Below are 21258 nucleotides of genomic sequence, written 5' to 3'. Positions count from 1 at the left end.
TAATTAAGACTGTACATAGATTATATACTTTAGTTATACAAGCATACACTTTTATATGAATTATATTAGCTTCGTCTTACATTTAAGTGCAATTAATTGCAAATGTAGCTCTGATGTGACATATTATGTTTAAAATTCAATTTGTATTTGTAAACTTAAAATATACGGACTTAGTGTATCAGAGCCCTTACACAAAACCATTGGCAGGTTATTCAAAGAAAGGGTGGTGAAATATACATCCTGTCTGATAACTACAGAGGTAGCCCATAAGCAACAGTGTAGTAGCTTCACTTGTCACTCTTAAAATATATCACTGATATGTATTATCTATGCCACCAACCTGCAGTTATAATATATTGTGTTACTCTGTACTGCAATGACAGTGCTTTCAAGTGATTTCCTGTGATATAAAATCAGTAGAGTTTAAATGTATTCGTAGAAATAAAGATTAAGATATAGCCTTGTTTAATATAATTTGAAACTTTCTGAATAAGTCATGGGACCATATTTCTTATGGAAATAATCCTCAGTCCATATTTAATTCATAAGGTAGGTAATGGGCACACAACTTAAAAGCTATTAACTGTTAAATAAATGTAATGCTTCAGGCCTGCAAATGAACAGAGGTTGTTTTTGCCTCACTTAAATACTCTTTTTAAAATGTCTTCCATATTGCACTGACCCCTTTCTTGGGGGTCACTGAGAGTGTCATGGTACACCAGTCCCATTCAGATATTTAGTATCCTTATAGTTACTGTACTAGGGTCCACAGGTTCTAGCATTTGGTCGGATACCAATATACACTAAGAGACATCTCTAGTACAATAAGAGGCTTCCCTTCTAGCTTGGCAGGAAAGAAAGGGTGCAAATACTAAAGTCTTAGTGGTTAATTATTGAGAACAAGTACAGTCCATTAATGGCCATTAGCCAGGATGGGTAAGGAATGGTGTCCCTAATCTGTTTGTCAGAGGGTGGAGATGGATGGCAGGAGAGAGATCACTTGATCATTACCTCTTAGATTCACTCCCTCTGGGGCACCTGGCATTGGCCACTGTTGGTAGACAGGATACTGGCCTGGATGGACCTTTGGTCTGAGCCAGTATGGCCATTCTTATGTTCTTATGTACAGCATAATTCCTAAATAAGCCCATAGGAGGTAGTCTAGTAAAATTATATAAGGCTCTCGCAGGGCTTCTTGGATCCACTATTAATATTGTCACTAAATTCCCACACTCTCTGGGATGTATCTCAATGAACCATTTCAAGTTTTGCCCCTTTAAGGTTGGCTTGCTACTGGCCATTTAAAGAGCCCCAAGAACTGATTCTACTCTAGTGCCCTGATTGTTTTAATTTCTCCAGGTTATTCTACTCCTGATAGTCTGTCTTCTCTTCTCCTCTCCCCCTTAATTGTTTCTTATCCAACATCCTTGGTCCTATACTGAGATTGTTCCTTCAGTCAGCTGTTTCTTCTTGTGCTCCCAAAAGTTGCTGAGTCTCTTTATACATCCTGTCCCCCTTGTGCATCTGTCTTGTCCCACAACTACCCATCCTCAGTAGCCACTCCTCAGCAGTGCCCTAGCCTGACACTTGTCTTTCCATTAGGCTACTCGAGGGCAGCTCATAGTCAGTTTTATCAGCTGTTCAAAGGCTCTCTTCAGGTCACAACTCATCAGGCTTCCTCTATCAGCTGACTATCACTTTCTTGGATGACATCCCTCACACAGCTTGCAGTAAATTTGTGCTCCAAAATCTGTTTTGATTATTGTTCTAGCTCTGCACGCTGATGAAGATGGTTCATACTTTCAGGATTAACAAACGTGATATAGTGTTCCTGAGACTTCAGGAAACACTATTTGCGATAACAGCAATAGCTAGCTAAAGTTTGGGATAAGGGCTTCACCACACTCCTGCCACACAGTGGCTGACCACACTGCTTTGGTGCTATAGAACACTATTGACATTGTTAGCTAGACCACCTACCACCACCACCATCCCTAGCACTCAGGAGGACACTAGCTGATCCTGCTCCAATGTCCTTCCTCAATAGCACAGCCAAGCAAGGCAAGTCAGAATTTTGTCCTAAGTGCCTTGCCCCAGGTCATATAGTAAACCAATGATAAAGATGGTAATAAAATCTATTTACAAATGCTCTTCTCTCCTTCCTGTTTGTCTTTCCCTTTAGATCCCTGTGAGATGTATAGAACCATGTTTTTATCTGAAAAAAAATCCTAATTTGTAGTAAATAAGATTATCACTTGTTCTCTTTAAAAAGCAGAATTAATCTAAGTGTTTTTAAATGTCTGCTCCTACCCTGTTTTACCTAATGTTGGACTATGTTCACAGCATATCAATGCAGTAAGATGGTGCATTAAAAAAAATTAATTCCTAACTTCATCTCTATTCATCATATTAAATTTGAACTTTATTGAATGGCTAAAAATCACATTAGATGCAAACAGAAATGTAACTATGATAACTCTAAACATAATTTGAATGTTGATATTTCAAAGCTCAGCTAACTATGATTTATCCAGTATAATCAGTTAGATTTAATTAAACCATTACATCACTTCATACAGAGAGATTATGGGCTTTTAAGTCATAATAGGAAAGAACTATTAACCTACCAATTAATGAGATAGCAGCATTCCTGAACCAAAAGTCCTTGGATAGTTTTTTTTAAAATATCAATGCACACATCACCACTTATTTTTTTAAAAAACTAATTTTTACTCTTATTGTGTCTGCTGTACTATATATGTAGGATCCTGACAAAGTATGTCCCCTTCAGAGCCTTCTCGTTTGCTGACTCATTTCATTTCACTAAATAGGACTGCAGCATGAAGATGATCTGAGGAAGAGGGCAAAGCAGAGAAGAAGAGGGAAGAGTGGGGAGGAGTACAAAGAGGCAGAGGTGGAAATAGGAGAGGAGAGGGCAGAGTGACTTTAATATCTTGGTACAGATCCTGTTCCTACTCCTTCGTAAGCTTTCCCTATAATTCATTTCTTTATTTTAGTCTTTTCTTTCAGTCCCAGCCTATCTCACAATGGCATCCTAAACACAGATTCTTCCTCCCCACCCTTGACCCCCAGGTGATTTGTTTGCTTCTGCCCACTGCTGAGTCCTCTTTCCCTCCTATGTGAGGCAGCCCAGGTTGCTTAGCTGTGTGCGGAGCTATCACCTGCTACTCTACCTCACTATTCCATATTGCCTTCTGACTCTGAGGCACTGCTGCTAGGATCCTGCCTTAACTTGGCTCTAATAACAGAGGAAAATACCAGGTTGAGGAAAGGAAGGAGAAAAGAAGTGGAGATGAGTTACTTCTCATGGATGCCACAATCCCACTACTCAATACAAAATTGTCCAAAGTCAACTCAAAAGGAGGAGAAAAGAGGAATGGGAGAGTAGAATAAAAGAGGAGGAATGGGAGCTACATCTATTAGAATTGCACAATACTGTGTGAAAATAACATTTATATTCTGATTTAAGTTTACTAAAACCAATAAATTCATCTACACCTGAAAAGTCAAACTTCAGTTTATTGTGTATTGTATCAATTACAAAGATGGACCCAAACAATAAACTTCCGATCAAGAACTGGGTTCAAAATTACCGAAAGTTTTGGGTTGTTCAGATCCAGTCGTGAAATCATGGTCCTTTTGAAATCAATGGCAGTTTTTCATTTACTTTGACTGGGCCAGGATTTCATCCCAGGGCTAGCATTTAAATACGTTTCCAGTGTGTCATTCAGATCCTGTATATAATCTAGTTGTAAATATGTTGGTCCCAGGATATTAGACACACAAGATGTCTCTCTCACCAACAGAAGTTGGTCCAGTAAAAGATATTACCTCACCCACCTTGTGATTCAGATCCTGAGTCAGATTTCCCAAAGTCCAAGATGTTAATGTCTATGGTTTTGCTTCAAGCATATCATTAATCAGTTGAAGCTAGGAACCAGTGATATAATGTTGTTACAGATCTGTGCATGCACAAACAGGGCTTTGGTATGCTACTACTCAAAACTAATTATAGAAATGTAGAGCTGGAAGGGACCTTCAGAGGCCAGCATGTCCAGCACCCAGTGCTTAGGTGGGACCAAGTAAACCTAAACTATCCCTGACAGGTGTTTGACCAATCTTTTCTTTAAAACCTCCAATGATGGGGATTCCACAACCTCCCTTGGTAAACTATGCTTATAGTTAGAAATTTTCTCCTAATATCAGACCTAAATCTCCGTTGCTAGAGATTAAGCCAATGACTTCTTGTTTTACCAGCAATAGGCATGGAGAATAGTTGATCACGGTCCTCTTTATAACAGCTTTTAACATATTTGAAGACTGTTCTCAGTTCCCCCCCTCAGTTTCTTGTCTCAAGACTAAACTGGGCATAGTTTTTTTAACTTCATCAGTCCAGTTTTCTAACTCATCATTTTTGTTGTTCTCCTCTGGATTTTCTCCAGTTTGGCCACATCCTTTTTAAGACATGGTGCCCAAAATTAGTTACAATACTCAGCTTCATCAATGCCAAGTAGAGCAGAATGATTTTCTCCCATGTCTTAAATATGACAGTCTTGTTAATACACTCTGGTATGATATTAGCCTTTTTGCAACTGGACCATATTGGCTTGTGTTCCATTTTTGATCCACTATAGATCCTTTTCTGCAGTACTAATGTCCATCCAGTTATTCCCCGTTATGTATTTGTGTACTTGATTTTTCCTTCTTAAACATGTAGTACTTTGCACTTTCCTGAATTTCAGCTTTTTTATTTCAGACCAATTATCCAATTTATCAAGGTCATTTTGAATTTTAACCCTGTCCTCCAAAGTGCTAGCAACCCCTTCCAAGTTGGTATCATCCATAAATTTTATAAGCATACTCTCCACCTCATTATCCAAGTTGTTAATGAAAATATTAAATAGTTCCAGACCCCTGAAGGACCCCACTAGATAGAGTTTGACAGTGAACTATTAATAACTACTCTTTGAGAACAGTTTTTCAACTACTTGTGTACACACCTTATAGTAATTTCATCTAGGCCACATTTATCTGGTTTACTTATGAGAATGATTGCTTGATAATTTGACTAGTCTATAATTCCCTGGGTCTGCCTTTTTCCCCATTTTAAAAATAGGTACTACGTTTGCCCTTCTCCAGTCCTCTGGGACCTCTCCTGTCCTTCACGAGTTCTCAAAGATAATCACTAATGGTTCCGAGATTGCTTCAGCTAGTTCCTTAAGTGCCCTAGGGTGAATTTTGTCAGATCCCACCAATGTGAATATATCAAGCCTATCTAAATATTCTTTAACTCTTTCTTTCCATATTCTAGCTTGCATTCCTTCCCCCTAGTTGTTAATATTAATTGTGTTAGCTGGTCACAATTAACCTTTTTCATGAAGACTGAAGTAAAATAGCCATTAAATGCCTCAGCCTTTTTGGTGTTGTCCATTATTAGCTCTCTTTCTACTCTAAATAGTGGACCTACACTTTTTGTCATCTTTCTCTTGCCTGTAGAACCTCTTCTTATTGTCTTTATGTCCCTTGATAGGTGTAACTCATTTTGTGCTTTATTCTTTATGGTTTTGTCTCTAATAGTTTGCTTCTTCACAAAACAAATGTAGGGCTTAAAAATACAGTAAAGTACTTAAAGAAATGTTTGAAATAAGGACAGTAACCTAATTAACTAAACAATAGCTGCACCCTTGTATGAAGAAAAGGAGTACTTGTGGCACCTTAGAGACTAACCAGTTTATTTGAGCATAACCTTGTATGAAGAGTTTTATGGGAAACGTCACTGAATATATAGACCACCTAATTTTAAAATGTCAGTTCAAATATTTATATGTTTGAAGTACTGAAATATCTCATATGTAGTCAAAACTAAAAGCCTCTATAAGTTTCATAACAATATATGGGGGTCCTTTTGTGGTGAATGCCATCACTTGGAAAGTAAGCTGAGTCTTGCACAACCTACAAGATGTTTAGTAGATTAATAGATTATAAAACCAGAAGGGTTCATTTATGTGATCTTCTAGTCTGACCTATATAACACAGGCTATAGGACTTCGCTGAATTAATTCCCATTTGAACTAGAGCAAATCTTTTAGAATAACTTCCATTCTTGATTTAAAGATTGCCAGTGATGGTGAGACCACCATAACACTTGGTCAGTTGGTCCAATGGTTAATTACCCTCACTTTTAAAAATGTGTATATTATTTCTAGTCTGAATTTGTCTAGTTTCAACTTCCAGACATTGAATCTTGTTATACCTTTGTCTGCTAGATTGAAGAACTCTCTATTATAAAATTTTGGTTCCCCATGTAAATACTTGCACACTGTGATCAAGTCATCCCTTAACCTTCTCTCAGTTAAACAGATTGAGCTCCTGGAGTCTATCACTACAAAGCATGTTGTCAAATCCTTTAAATATTTTTGCATCTCTTGTCTGAATCTTCTATTTATTAACATCCTTCTTGAATTGTGGCCACCAGAACTGGTCACAGAATTCCAGTAATGGTCACACAAGAGCCAAATACAGAGGTATTATAATCTTCCTGTACTCCTACTTGAGATTCCCTATTTATGCATCCAGGGATTGTATAATATTTTTTTGCATTGGTCTTCACTGCAGAGGATATGGGGCCTAAGCTATTCTTTTTAGGTGAAAAATCTGAGTAACGGTCCCAGACTGAGGTGTCAACAGAGGAGATTTTGGAATAAATTGGTAAATTAAATACGAATAAGACACCAGAACCAGATGGTATTCTCCCAAGTGTTCTGAAGAAACTCAAATATGAAACTGCAGAACTACTAACAGTGGTACATAACACATTGCTTAAATCAATTTCTGTACCAGATGACTGGAGGATAGCTAATGTAGCACCAATTTTTAAAAGAGGCTCCAGAGGCAATCCTGGCAATTACAGGCCAGTAAGCCTAACTTCAGAACTAGGCAGATTGGTTAAAGCTACAGTAAAGAAAATAATTATCAGACACATAGATGAATATGATTTGTTGGGGAAGAGGCAACATGGCTTTTATGAACATGCCTTACCAATGTACTAAAATTCTTTGAGGATGTCAACAAGAATGTGAACAAGGGTGATCCAGTGGATACAGTGTATTTGGACTTTCAGAAAGCTTTTGGCATGGTACCTCTCCAAAAGCTCTTAAACAAAGTAAGCAGTCATAGACTAAGAGGAAAGGTCCTCTCATGGATCAGTAACTCTTTAAAAGAGAAGAAACAAAGGATAGGAATAAATGTTCATTTTTCACAGTAGAGAGAGAGAAACAGTTGGGTCCCCAAGGATGTGTACTGGGACCTTTGCTCTTCAACATATTCTTAAATGATCTGGAAAAGAGGGTAACCGATGAGGTGGCAAAATTTTCAGATAATACAACATTATGCAAGATAGGTAAGTCCAAAGCTGACTGTGAAAAGTTACAATGGGATCTGACAACATGGGATGACTGCGCAACAAAATGCCAGATGAAATTCGATATTGATAAATGCAAATTAATGCACATTAGAAAAATACTCCCAATTATTCATATGCAATGATGGGGTCTAAATTAGCTTTTACCACTTAAGAAAAAGATTCTGGAGTCATCATGGATAGTTTGGCTATTCTTATGTTTGTTTCCTTTTGATTACATTATTCATATCTGTTTTGACTTCCTCTCTGTAACATTGGGCTGGTTATCTCACAGTCATAAGGTTCCTTAAAATATTTCCAGCACTTCTGTTCCGGATGATATTTTGACACTTCTGGTTCTCCTCCCAGCTGGAAACCAAAGTTAAAAAGACATATTAGAACATTTCAGAACCTTTAAGAAGTTGCAGACTATACTCACTTATAAAAAGAAACTAAGGCTTTGTGGCTGGGTATCGGACGTCTTTTTTCCTTCATTGCTGTCTTTCTAAATAGCACTAAAAAGTGCAACAGAAATACAATACAGGAGGCCCAATAATGTTCTCTCACAAAGGTCAAGCAAGGGAATTAAGCAGCAATGAGGGAAGTTGAATATTGTTTATCAGACTGACTTTACTGAAGATTTGGTTGAACCACATAACCTTAAAAGGATTACCCTGTCTGCAGTTGAACTTAATATAATGATAATTCCAATGTATAAAAAATGTATACAAAGAGTTGAATAGAAAACAACAATCATGTAGGAAAGGAAGGAAAAATATCCAGAAGGCCAGCATTTATATAGATTCCCAAGAATATATTGAGTTAATGCTACATCCCATGGGTTGCAGATACACAGTTACCTTATCTTAACGACTCTGCATTATCTTATGCATTTATGGAGGCTGACTTACACTAATGTAAGTTATAAATAACTGCAGTGAAGTCTATGGAATTATCCTAGTGTAAAACTGGTGTAGGTGAAATCAAATTGGGACCTGAGTGTTGTTAAAAGTGCTAATTACTCCAATATTCAAACAGTGGAAGAAGAATGTTAATATTACGCACTGAACTATTAAACCTAGCAGAATGCCAGTTTTTCACCACAGATGACAGAGCAAAATAGTCAATACACTTTTAAAAAAAAGAGAGAGAGAGAGAGAGAGACAGATGACAATGTCATTGATCTAACAGCTCAATGTGTAACTATATAGTTTTCAGGTATAACTAAAATATTTTTAAAGTGCAGCGTTAATGATTAATCACAAGATATCAGAGCAGTTTAAAAATATATTTAAGCTTCCAGAGTCCCTGGACATAATGTTCTGTAGGTTTTCCTGTAGTTGTCTCTTCTTACTTACAAAGAAAAATTGTTTTCTCAGTACTGCTCGTTTTGTGCTGATCTCTTCCTGGGATAATTTGCTTGCTCTGGAAGATGAATATTGACCATATTCTGTGCAGCCTACTCTGTCAAAAGACCGGGAAATTGAGGCAAAGATCACAAGTTATTTTTAGTTTCCTGAAACAGTTCTTCCTCCTTTTAAGCAGAAGCAGAGTTTAAGAAGAGTATAAATCAGAGGCTCTCTGAACTAAATACCACATTGTTTGGTTTAGCTACTCATGTCCTACAAGCCACAGCAAATGTAGACAAAGGCTGTGTGTCATCAGCAGTCTTTACTGGTGATGATTTTATGTTTTTCTTTCAGGTCATTGTTAGTGTACCGCACCAGAAAAACACCTGCCCCTGTCTTCTTAAGAAAGTTATCCATCCATTGAGCACTGGTGTAATCTCTCTCTAACCCCCAAACCACAACCAAGATACAAAGTCTGACCAGCTTCACGTGCTGGGCCCAAACAAACTGACAGCCCTTTGGAAAGGTCATCAATCATCTTCAGGCATATTGAAGTCATGCAGAACAAGAAGATCTGATGATTTCAATAAAGGTTGAACAAAACTGTCAGGGAATCCAAGGTGTAATAGGGCAGCCTGTAAATCAGTGCTCATCCCATTTAAATCTTATCCTGAGAATCTCTCTGTGCTGATTTCCCTTTAACCACTTTATATATAAATATTTACTCCCTAAGAATTTGCTCATTAGTTGGGTAGTTTTTTGGTGTGGCGGGGAGGAGCAAGAAGCTCGATCCTGATGGTACTATATCATGTAGCACAGTCTGGGTCCTATCCTGAAGATCCTACTTGGGAAAAACTTCTCAGAGATTTTTCTCAAAAAGAAAAGGAGTACTTGTGGCACCTTAGAGACTAACCAATTTATTTGAGCATAAGCTTTCGAGCTCACGAAAGCTTATGCTCAAATAAATTGGTTAGTCTCTAAGGTGCCACAAGTACTCCTTTTCTTTTTGCGAATACAGACTAACATGGCTGTTACTCTGAAACCAGCGATTTTTCTGTGTACAGAATTCAGGACTGAGTATTGTTCCTGCAGTTTGTTCTTGTTACCATTTCTTGACATACCAAGCTATTTCTTATAGTGCTATTCCAGTTACCTAAAACCCACATCCATAATCTTTACTCCTTTCTATTTGCTCAATTAATACAATATGTAATAAATGTAATATGATACACAAGAACTTCAGGTTACTGCATGACTTGTGATTAAGACCAACAAAAAATTCCACCTTGACAGATCTAAATATAAAAACAATTTATGGAAAAACAGAGCACTTAAAAATGCCATTTTGTTGCTCAGTCTTCATGCATTTCTCTCTCCCTTTCTGGTAATTTTCCACCTTCTCACATTTTAAATAAGGGAATTTTGTATTTTAGCTTAAGCTTGTATAGAAATAAAAACAAATAAAATGAATGCATTCACTAGAACAGTAATGGCTGAAATTACCACAGCAGTGGTTGTATAAATCAAAGCAGCCACAAGACAGCCTTACCTGATAAACTCTGTGTGGGTGTGTGTGTGTAGGTTTATATATAGCTTATACGTAGCAAGAGAGAGAAGTAGATAGAGAGATGAGTTCTCAAGAGGAAATATATATTTTCAAAGAAGGAGAAAGGCTTATAATTATGGTTGGATGTATTTTCCAAGTAGACAGTGGTTTCCTCCCTTTTGGAGTTAGAAGCTCTGTATGTGGTGGATGAGCTCCCACTTGTATCCTTTTATGTCTTGCTCTGGAATTAATTCCATATTTCACTCCCCACCTCCATTCTCTCTTTCTCACCATCCCCTTTTCCTTGTCCTTACATTGTCCTTACATAGTGACATTCTCCTGAGTGAGTGTCCTAAGATGTCATAACTCTGTCCCAAATGTAGGAGATTTAGAACAACGCTTCCTCAGCTCTCGTCCTCTAGCACTCTTACTCTACTTTCTCTACACTGATGACATCTTTATCATCTGAACCCATGGGAAGGAGGCCCTTGAGGAATTCCACCAGGATTTCAATCATTTCCACCCCACCATCAACCTCAGCCTGGACCGGTCCACACAAGAGATCCACTTCCTAGACAACATAGTGCAAATAAGCGATAGTCACATAAACACCACCCTATACCGGAATCCTACTGACCGCTATACTTACCTACATGCTTCCAGCTTTCATCCAGACCACACCACATGATCCATTGTCTACAGCCAAGCTCTAAGATACAACCGCATTTGCTCCAATCCCTCAGATGGAGACAAACACCTACAGGATCTCTATCAAGTGTTCTTAAAACTACAGTACCCACCTGGGGAAGTGAAGAAACAGATTGACAGGGCCAGAAGGGTACTCAGAAGTCACCTACTATAGGACAGGCCCAACAAAGAAAGTAACAGAACGCCACTAGCCATCACCTACAGCCCCCAACTGAAACCTCTCCAGTGCATCATCAAGGATCTACAGTGTATCCTGAAGGACGATCCCTCACTCTCACTGACCTTGGGAGATAGGCCAGTCTTCGCTTACAGACAGCCCCCCAACCTGAAGCAAATACTCACCAGCAACTACACACCACACAACAAAAACACTAACCCAGGAACCAATCCCTGCAACAAACCCCGTTGCCAACTCTGTCCGCATATCTATCCAAGGGGCACCATCATAGGACCTAACCACATGAGCCACACCATCAGGGGCTCTTTCACCTGCACATCTACCAATGTGATATATGCCATCATGTGCCAGCAATGCCCCTCTGCCATGTACATTGGCCAAACTGGACAGTCTCTACGTAAAAGAATAAATGGATGCAAATAAATGGATGGCTGTATTTCAAGAATCCCTGTTGAGGTTACAGGGACAAACCATCCCAATGAGTCGAAAGAATAGTAAATATGGCAGGCGACCAGCTTGGCTTAATGGTGAAATCCTAGCGGATCTTAAACATAAAAAAGAAGCTTACAAGAAGTGGAAGGTTGGACATATGACCAGGGATGTGTATAAAAATATTGCTCGGGCATGTAGGAATGAAATCAGGAGGGCCAAATCGCACCTGGAGCTGCAGCTAGCGAGAGATGTCAAGAGTAACAAGAAGGGTTTTTTCAGGTATGTTGGCAACAAGAAGAAAGCCAAGGAAAGTGTGGGCCCCTTACTGAATGAGGGAGGCAACCTAGTGACAGAGGATGTGGAAAAAGCTAATGTACTCAATGCTTTTTTTGCCTCTGTTTTCACTAACAAGGTCAGCTCCCAGACTGCTGCGCTGGGCATCACAAAATGGGGAAGAGATGGCCAGCCCTCTGTGGAGATAGAGGTGGTTAGGGACTATTTAGAAAAGCTGGACGTGCACAAGTCCATGGGGCCGGACGAGTTGCATCCGAGAGTGCTGAAGGAATTGGCGGCTGTGATTGCAGAGCCATTGGCCATTATCTTTGAAAACTCGTGGCGAACGGGGGAAGTCCCGGATGACTGGAAAAAGGCTAATGTAGTGCCAATCTTTAAAAAAGGGAAGAAGGAGGATCCTGGGAACTACAGGCCAGTCAGCCTCACCTCAGTCCCTGGAAAAATCATGGAGCAGGTCCTCGAAGAATCAATCCTGAAGCACTTGCATGAGAGGAAAGTGATCAGGAACAGCCAACATCGATTCACCAAGGGAAGGTCATGCCTGACTAATCTAATCGCCTTTTATGATGAGATTACTGGTTCTGTGGATGAAGGGAAAGCAGTGGATGTATTGTTTCTTGACTTTAGCAAAGCTTTTGACACGGTCTCCCACAGTATTCTTGTCAGCAAGTTAAGGAAGTATGGGCTGGATGAATGCACTATAAGGTGGGTAGAAAGCTGGCTAGATTGTCGGGCTCAATGGGTAGTGATCAATGGCTCCATGTTTAGTTGGCAGCCGGTATCAAGTGGAGTGCCCCAAGTGTCGGTCCTGGGGCCGGTTTTGTTCAATATCTTCATAAATGATCTGGAGGATGGTGTGGATTGCACTCTCAGCAAATTTGCGGATGATACTAAACTGGGAGGAGTGGTAGATACGCTGGAGGGGAGGGATAGGATACAGAAGGACCTAGACAAATTGGAGGATTGGGCCAAAAGAAATCTGATGAGGTTCAATAAGGATAAGTGCAGGGTCCTGCACTTAGGATGGAAGAATCCAATGCACCGCTACAGACTAGGGACCGAATGGCTAGGCAGCAGTTCTGCGGAAAAGGACCTAGGGGTGACAGTGGACGAGAAGCTGGATATGAGTCAGCAGTGTGCCCTTGTTGCCAAGAAGGCCAATGGCATTTTGGGATGTATAAGTAGGGGCATAGCGAGCAGATCGAGGGACGTGATCGTTCCCCTCTATTCGACATTGGTGAGGCCTCATCTGGAGTACTGTGTCCAGTTTTGGGCCCCACACTACAAGAAGGATGTGGATAAATTGGAGAGAGTCCAGCGAAGGGCAACAAAAATGATTAGGGGTCTAGAACACATGACTTATGAGGAGAGGCTGAGGGAGCTGGGATTGTTTAGCCTGCAGAAGAGAAGAATGAGGGGGGATTTGATAGCTGCTTTCAACTACCTGAAAGGAGGTTCCAAAGAGGATGGCTCTAGACTGTTCTCAATGGTAGCAGATGACAGAATGAGGAGTAATGGTCTCAAGTTGCAGTGGGGGAGGTTTAGATTGGATATTAGGAAAAACTTTTTCACTAAGAGGGTGGTGAAACACTGGAATGCGTTACCTAGGGAGGTGGTAGAATCTCCTTCCTTAGAGGTTTTTAAGGTCAGGCTTGAGAAAGCCCTGGCTGGGATGATTTAACTGGGAATTGGTACTGCTTCGAGCAGGGGGTTGGACTAGATGACCTTCAGGGGTCCCTTCCAACCCTGATATTCTATGATTCTATGAAATCAGACATCAAGAATTGTAACATTCAAAAACCAGTAGGAGAAAACTTCAACATCCCTGGACACTCAATAACAGACTTAAAAGTGGCAATTCTTTAACAAAAAAACTTCAAAAACAGACTCCAACGAGAAACTGCAGAACTGGAATTAATTACTGGACACCATCAAATTAGGCCTGAATAAAGACTGGGAGTGGATGGGTCACTACAAAAAGTAATTTTCCCTCACACCTTCTTGTCAGCTGTTGGAAATGGGCCACCTTGATTGCACTGGCCTTGTTAGCACTACAAAAGTAATTTTCTCTCCCTTGGTATTCACCCTTTCTTGTCAAGTGTTGAGAATAGGCACTTCCACCTTAATTGAATTGGCTCGTTAGCACTGACCCTCCCCCTACTAGTAAGGCAACTCCCATCTTTTCATGTGTTAGAATATATATTCTGCTTACTGTATTTTTCACCCCATGCATCTGATGAAGTGGGTTTTAGCCCACAAAAGCTTATGCCCAAATAAATTTGTTAGTCTCTAAGGTGCCACAAGGACTCCTCATTGCTTTTACATTTGCCCTGGGCTTCTTTTAGTGGGGAGTAAGAAATTGATGGGGATAATAACTTCCTGCCACTGGGACACTTGTTTTGCCTTGTGCTCTTCTTCCAGTTTCTTTTTTTTTTTTTTTTTTCATTTTGAAGGATCCATTCTTTAGTTTGGATTTTCTCTCTTCCACTCTTGTGCCATACATGTGCTACACTGGTCAGCAAGTAACACAAATCTAGTAGAACCTAAGGCAATCTTTGTGATTGGTGCCATCTAGTGGGCACCCTTAAAATCTTCCTAGATGACTTTACCTCAGTATTTGCTGCATTACCGATACACCTCCTTGTACTTGCTGTAGTGAAGGCCTGGGATACGCTGCTGTTACTGAAGTAACATTGAACTTTCTAAGGCAATTGGCATGATATAAATAGTACCACTGTTTGCATGTTTTTTTGTTTTTAATGCAGTTGTGCATTTATATACAGATGATCATATATAACGTTTTGTCATACTTTTAATACATTGGTTGCTAACTGTACCCAATGGGCTGTGTCCTGTTGGAATCCCTCTTCATGACCAATACCAATCAATCTCGTGGAATGTCCTTCAGTGTGATAGCTTGTAAACCCTTGCATGGAACTGAATATATTGTCCAAGGGAGTTTTTCTAAGTAAGACAAATTAAGGTCTGCGAGAATTGTCTAGCAAATCACTTCCAGGAATGACACATATTTCAATTTAAAACAAGTAGCATATTTAATCTTGTAGTGTTCTCCTTTGGATGTAATGCCTGCCAATGGCCCTGATAATGGACATTGGTTTGCTACCTTGGACCCTTAAAACCTTTATGGAGTCCCAGGAAGTCAACAGGATACTATGTGGATGCAAAGGTCCACTTGTATGGATTCCTTTGCAGGATTGCGGCCAATAATTCTATGATTAGTTACCATAAGTTCAGATCTGATGGTTCCTGATCCAGAGGCATCTTTCCATTGACTTCAATGGGCTTTGGAAGAAGTCCATAATGTGCATTTATGTTACCCCTAAAGCTGCTGCAGTTGTACAGATACCGTTGATACAAATGTCAAAAATAAAAGTTAAGATTTTCTGCTCGTATAACTTCACTCAAATTATTGGAGTTATGCCAGCAGAGAATTTGTTCCATCTTGTTTTGCAAGCTGTGCCCTTTTTACAGAGTTTTCAGTGGCTGTAATTCATATGTAGTGTCTGTTTGTCCATAATTTTTCTTAAAAGCCAAGGAGAATAAATAAGTTGCAAGGGGACCCATGAAGAACCTACCTTTTGCCTCAATAGAAATAGTGGTGTGGTTTCTTTTGTGGGGTGGGGAAGTATGAGGGGTTGTTTGGGTTTTCGTTAGTTTGGTTTGGGGGTTTTTTGTTTCATTTACCATTTTAGTAGCAACAGGAATGAAAATGACTAGAAATGAGCCACAAAATGAAAGACTTATGTCTAGTAAGTACACACAAAATTTCTACTGAAAAAAGTCTTATCTTATTGTGTACACTGTTTTTGTTTTTTTGTTTTACCTACCCACTCTAGGATGTCTATTTGCTGACTATTACTATCATTATGTTTCCCTCCCATTTAGGAGATAGTCAATTTCAACTGTCGCAAGCTGGTTGCCACAATGCCTCTTTTCGCTAACGCAGACCCCAATTTTGTGACAGCCATGCTGAGCAAGCTTCGGTTTGAGGTGTTCCAACCTGGCGATTATATTATCCGAGAAGGGGCTGTGGGTAAAAAGATGTATTTCATTCAACATGGGGTCGCTGGTGTCATCACTAAATCCAGTAAGGAGATGAAGCTGACAGATGGCTCTTACTTTGGAGGTAAGTAATAAGGAAATGTATGATAACATATGGGGTGAATGTGCTAGAACAAAACATGTTCAAATGTCAGATATATAGAGATATTAGAACGTGTCTGGTGAGCATTTGTTGCCTAGAGAATTCTGATGTCAGAGAATAGTGCTTTCAGTATTTTTGAATAATACATTTAGAGACTGCTTACCATTTCAGTGATAGGTTATCCTCTACAGCTAGTAGCTTTCTCAGGTATTTCCTAAAGTAATATTCTCAATTAAACTGTCTGATTTCAGAGTGACATTGAATTAAGAGCACTCTTAGGTAATGTGCTGTATCTTACTAAGAAACGCAATAATTTGCAAAGTAATTTTGAACAGGCTGAAATATTTCTAAGGTAAAATAAACATAATTCATCTTCTTTAAAGGGGGTTGTGGGTTGTTGGACACCGATGTGAAAGTATATCTACACGATAGACTCCAACGTATAAAAAAGTTAGAGAGTTGATAAAAGACCATAATATATGGGATACTTCTGATATCCTCCCTGGAGCTTTCAGATGGGTATTAGTGCTCTTTCACTAATTTTTAACAAGCTACAATTACTAGAGTTCCAGTCTGTGCTGTCATAGACTGGCATCTCTAAAGGACTGGACAGCTCTCAGTTAGATGTAAGTTAATAAGAACTAAACATAAATTTTGGTCTAATTTAATTCAATTCAGTGGTAACCCTAATGAAAATCAGATTTGCATTTAACTGAAGGTATATGAAATATTTACATATGGATGAGCATATACCTTTTTACATATAATATCTGACCAGCATGAAAATATATCAGCTGTGATAAGATATTCTAGTGCAATAGAATAGGAGTCTTCTACTAAGAGTAGCAATAAGCCTGATTTTCAGAAATGCTGAGTACCTGGAGCTACCATTAGCCGCAACTGGAGTTGTAGGTCTGGCTCATAGCTAGTTAGTTTTTGTATTAATTTTAGCTAAATCCCATGAAGCATTGAAAAATTATGTCAAAAGCCTTTCAGAATTTTTTAGTTGTATTTAAAGCCTAACAAGTGACATTTAGATGTACAGAATGAAAAGCTCAGAGCTGTGAACTTAGCTCAGTTCTTGTTTGAACTGGGGCATGTAGATCTTTAACCAATTTCATCTTACAGAAGTATACTGAAATCTCTCCTACTGTCTTGGCCAGCAGGCCTTGTCACTGCACAGTAGCCCTTTCCAGGTGATTTGTGCCAGTGCTTACAGCATCAGTTAAATAAAGGAATCATGTGCTTATCCTACAGGCTTGGAGGCAAGGCACATAATTGTATTTGCTACAGAATGGAGATTAAGGAGAAAGAAAAGGTTGAAGGATGAAAAAGCCAAGCAACCTTGGTCTCCTTTAGCCTTAGGCAGTGCACCAAAAATGTCCTGATTCTGAGAGTGGATGGGCAAGGAGGTGTATTCTAAAAATGTCAAAAACACTTCTTCTACACCAAAAGAGCACAAATGCATGTCTATATGCTGTGATGACTAATTGCAGCAGTATTCCTGAGGACAATACAGTATCGTATCATGAAAGCCCAGAATACGTCTTATACCCTAAAAGGGAAACACCAACATCCCACTGGATGTCAAAAAAAGGTGAACCAAGTTACAAAAACATAGAACAAAACTTAAACAAAGGAAACTCAAAGTTCTATCCGATATCAATGGCTGTAAAATTTATTATAGATGGAGCTGAAAGTGATGCCTACAATTAAGGTTGTCTGACATTTTCCCCATTAAAAGACTCTGTTTTCAGTTGCTTATAACTTTGCCAAACTTCAGCCAGTTGGGATGAAATTTTCCATACTGGTGTCTGCCTTAGGCTCAGTATTTTTAAAAAAGTTTTAGCAAAAGGGCTCAGCTGTTTCTGAGAATAAAGTTAAAGGGAAATATATTTTGCTCACATTTTAAAAACTCCAGTTACGGAGATTCCACAATCTCCCTAGGCAATATATTCCAGTGCTTAACTACCCTGAAGGTTAGGAATTTTTTCCTAATATCCAACCTAAGCCTCTCTTGCTGCAATTTAATCCCATTGTTTCTTATCCTATCCTCAGAGGAGAACAATTTTTCTCCCTCCTTCGTGTAACAACCTTTTATGTACTTGAAAACTATCATGTCCCCCCTCACTCGTCTCTTCTTCAGACTAAACAAACCCATTTTTTCTGTCTTTCCTCGTAGTTCACATTTTCTAGACCTTTAATCATTTTTATTGCTTTTCTCTGGGAGTTTCTCCAATTTGTCCACATCTTTCCTGAAATTTGGCTCCCGGAAGTGGACACAATACTCCAATTGAGGCTGTATCAGCATAGAGTAGAGCGGAAGAATTGCTTTTTGTGTCTTGCTTACAACACTCCTGCTAATGCATCCCACAATGATGTGTGCTTTTTTTGCAACAGTGTTACACTGTTGACTCATATTTAGCTCCACAATGGCCCCTAGATCCCTTTCCTCAGTACTTTCTCCTAGGCAATCATTTCCCATTTTTTTATGTGTGCAATTGATTGTTCCTTCCTAAGTGGAGTACTTTACATTTTTCCTTATTGAATTTCAACCTATTTACTTCAGACTGTTTCTCCAGTTTCTCCCGATCATTTTGAATTTTAATCCTGTCCTCCAAAGCACTTGCAACTTCCCCCCTCCATCCCATCTTGGTATAATCCACAAGCTTTATAAACATACTCTCTATGCCATTATCTAAATAATTGATGAAGATATTGAACTGAACTGGACCTTGACTGATCCCTGTGGGACCCCACTTGATATGCCCTTCCAGCTTGACTGTGAACCACTGATAACTACTCTCTGGGAATGGTTTTTCAGCTAGTTATGCACCCACCTTATAGTTGCTCCATCTAGGTTGTGTTTCCCTAGTTTGTTTATGAGAAGGTAATAAGAGACAGTATCAAAAGCTAAGATATACCACATCTACTGCTTCCCCACTATCCACAAAGCTTGTTTCTCTGTCAAAGAAAGCCATTAGGTAAGTTTGGCACCATTTGTTCTTGACAAATCCATGCTGCCTGTTTCTTATCACTTATTATCTTCTAGGTGTTTGCAAATTGATTATTTAATTATTTGCTCCAATTTCTTTCCGGATGATAAATTTAAGCTGACTGGTCTGTATTTCCCCGGATTGTCCTTATTCCCCTTTTTATATAGTAGCACTATATTAGCTGTTTTCCAGTCCTCTGGAATCTCTCCCATGCCTTTTTGAAGATCAGAGATTAAAAAGACTGGGACTTTTCATCTTAGAAAACAGATGACTAAGGGGGGATATGACAGAGATCCATAAAACCATGACTGGGGTAGACAAAGTAAATATAGAAGTGTTATTTACTCCACATAACACAAATGAAATTAATAGGCATCAGGTTTAAAATAAACAAAAGTATTTCTTCACACAATGCACAGTCAACCTATGGAACTCTTTGCCAGAGGATGTTGTGAAGGCCAAAACTATAACTGGGTTAAAAAAGAACTAGATAAGCTTGTGGAGGATAGGTCCATCAATGGCTATTAGCCAAGATGGGCAGGGATGCAAAACCATGCTCTGAAGTGTCCCTAGCCTCTGGAAATAGGTGACAGGGGATGGATCACTTGATGATTACCTGTTCTGTTCATTCCCTCTGAAGGATCTGACATTGACCACTGTCGGAAGACAGCATAGTGGGCTAGATGGACCATTGGTTTGACCCATTCTTATGTTCTTATGTTCTAATCGTTAATGGCCTTGATATCTTTTCAGTCAGCTCCTTGTGTATTCTGTGTTGTATTTCATCAAGCCATGGCAACTTGAAGACATCTAACTTTTCTAGCTGGCATTCTCTATGTCGGATGTCCAATCGCTGCTAAACTCTTTGGTGAAAACTGAAACAAAAAAGTCGTTTAGCACTACAGTCACTTCCACATTTTCTGCTATTGTTCCTGCCCCCCCCCACACCCATCCCCACATTGAGTAACAGGCCTACCCTGTCTTAGTTTAATCTTGTTTTGTGCCTTAGCCTTTCTAATATTATCCCTACATGCTTGTGTTGTTTGTTTATATTCATCCTTCATAATTTGACCTTGTTTCCACTTTTTGTAGGACTCTTTTTTGAGTTTCAGATAATTGAAGATCTCCTGTGAAGCCTCTTGCCTGTGCAAGTAGTCTCTTGCTTATGCAGTGGGGTAGTTTGCTCCTGTGTCCTTAATAATATCTTCTTGAACAACTGTCAAATTTATTTAATTGGTTTTCCCCTTAGACTTGCTTCCAATGGGATCTTACCTACCAATTTCCCTGAGTTTGTTAAAGTTTGTCTTCTTGAAATCCATTATCTTTATTGTGCTGTTTTCCCTCTTACCATTCCTTAGAATCATAAATTCTATCTTTTCATGATCACTTTCACCCAAGCAGCCTTCCACTTTCAAATTCTCAACCAGGTCCTCCCTATTTCTCAAAATCAAATCTAAAACAACCTTTCCCCTAGTAGCTTTCTCCACCTTCTGAACTAAATATTTATCTCCAACTTGTTGTATAATCTGTGCCCTACTGTGTTATTTTCCAACAGATGTCCAATATAATACTGTGCCAATTTTGAAAAAGAGTAAATGTGGTAGCCCAAGTAATTACCCAGGTAATTATAGGCCTATCAGCCTGATGTTGATCCTGGGCAAGGTAATGGAGTGGCTGATACGGGACTTGATTAATAAAGAATTAAAGGAGGGTAATGTAATTAATGCAAATCAACACGGGTTTATGGAAAATAGATACTTTCAAACTTACTTGATATAATTTTTTGCTTCAATTACCAGTCTGGTTAATAGAAGAAATAGCATTTTCTTAACATACTTAGGCATTTGACTTGGTACCACTTGACATTTTGATTAAAAAATGAGAATTACATAAAATTGACATATTAAATGGGTTAAAAACTGGCTAACTGATAGATCTCGAAATGTAATTGTAAGCGGGGATTGTCATTGAGTGGGTGTTTCCAGTGGAGTCCCACAGGGAATGGTTCTTGCCCCTACATTATTTAACATTTTTATCAATGACTAGGAAGAAAACATTAAAATCATCACTGATAAAGTTGGCTGATGGACCAAAAATTGGGGAAATGGTAAATAATGAAGAGGACAGGTCATTGATTTAGATCCATTGGGATTGTTTGATAAACTCAGTG

At 39.1% G+C, this 21258-nt stretch overlaps 1 protein-coding gene across 1 annotated transcript in view; it reads left to right on the top strand.

Moving 5' to 3' along the window:
• Positions 1-21258, top strand: part of HCN1 (hyperpolarization activated cyclic nucleotide gated potassium channel 1) — a 330402-nt gene that overhangs the window by 284399 nt on the left and 24745 nt on the right. The window contains exon 6 of the mRNA XM_077816267.1: positions 15834-16074. Coding sequence (XP_077672393.1) covers positions 15834-16074 — 241 coding nt within the window. The remainder of the gene's footprint in view (positions 1-15833; positions 16075-21258) is intronic.

The sequence above is a fragment of the Eretmochelys imbricata genome, chromosome 5 (assembly GCF_965152235.1).
Source record: "Eretmochelys imbricata isolate rEreImb1 chromosome 5, rEreImb1.hap1, whole genome shotgun sequence".
NCBI lineage: Eukaryota > Metazoa > Chordata > Testudines > Cheloniidae > Eretmochelys > Eretmochelys imbricata.
Note: the sequence above shows the minus strand (reverse complement) of the source record. Positions and strands in the feature narration are given on the sequence as shown.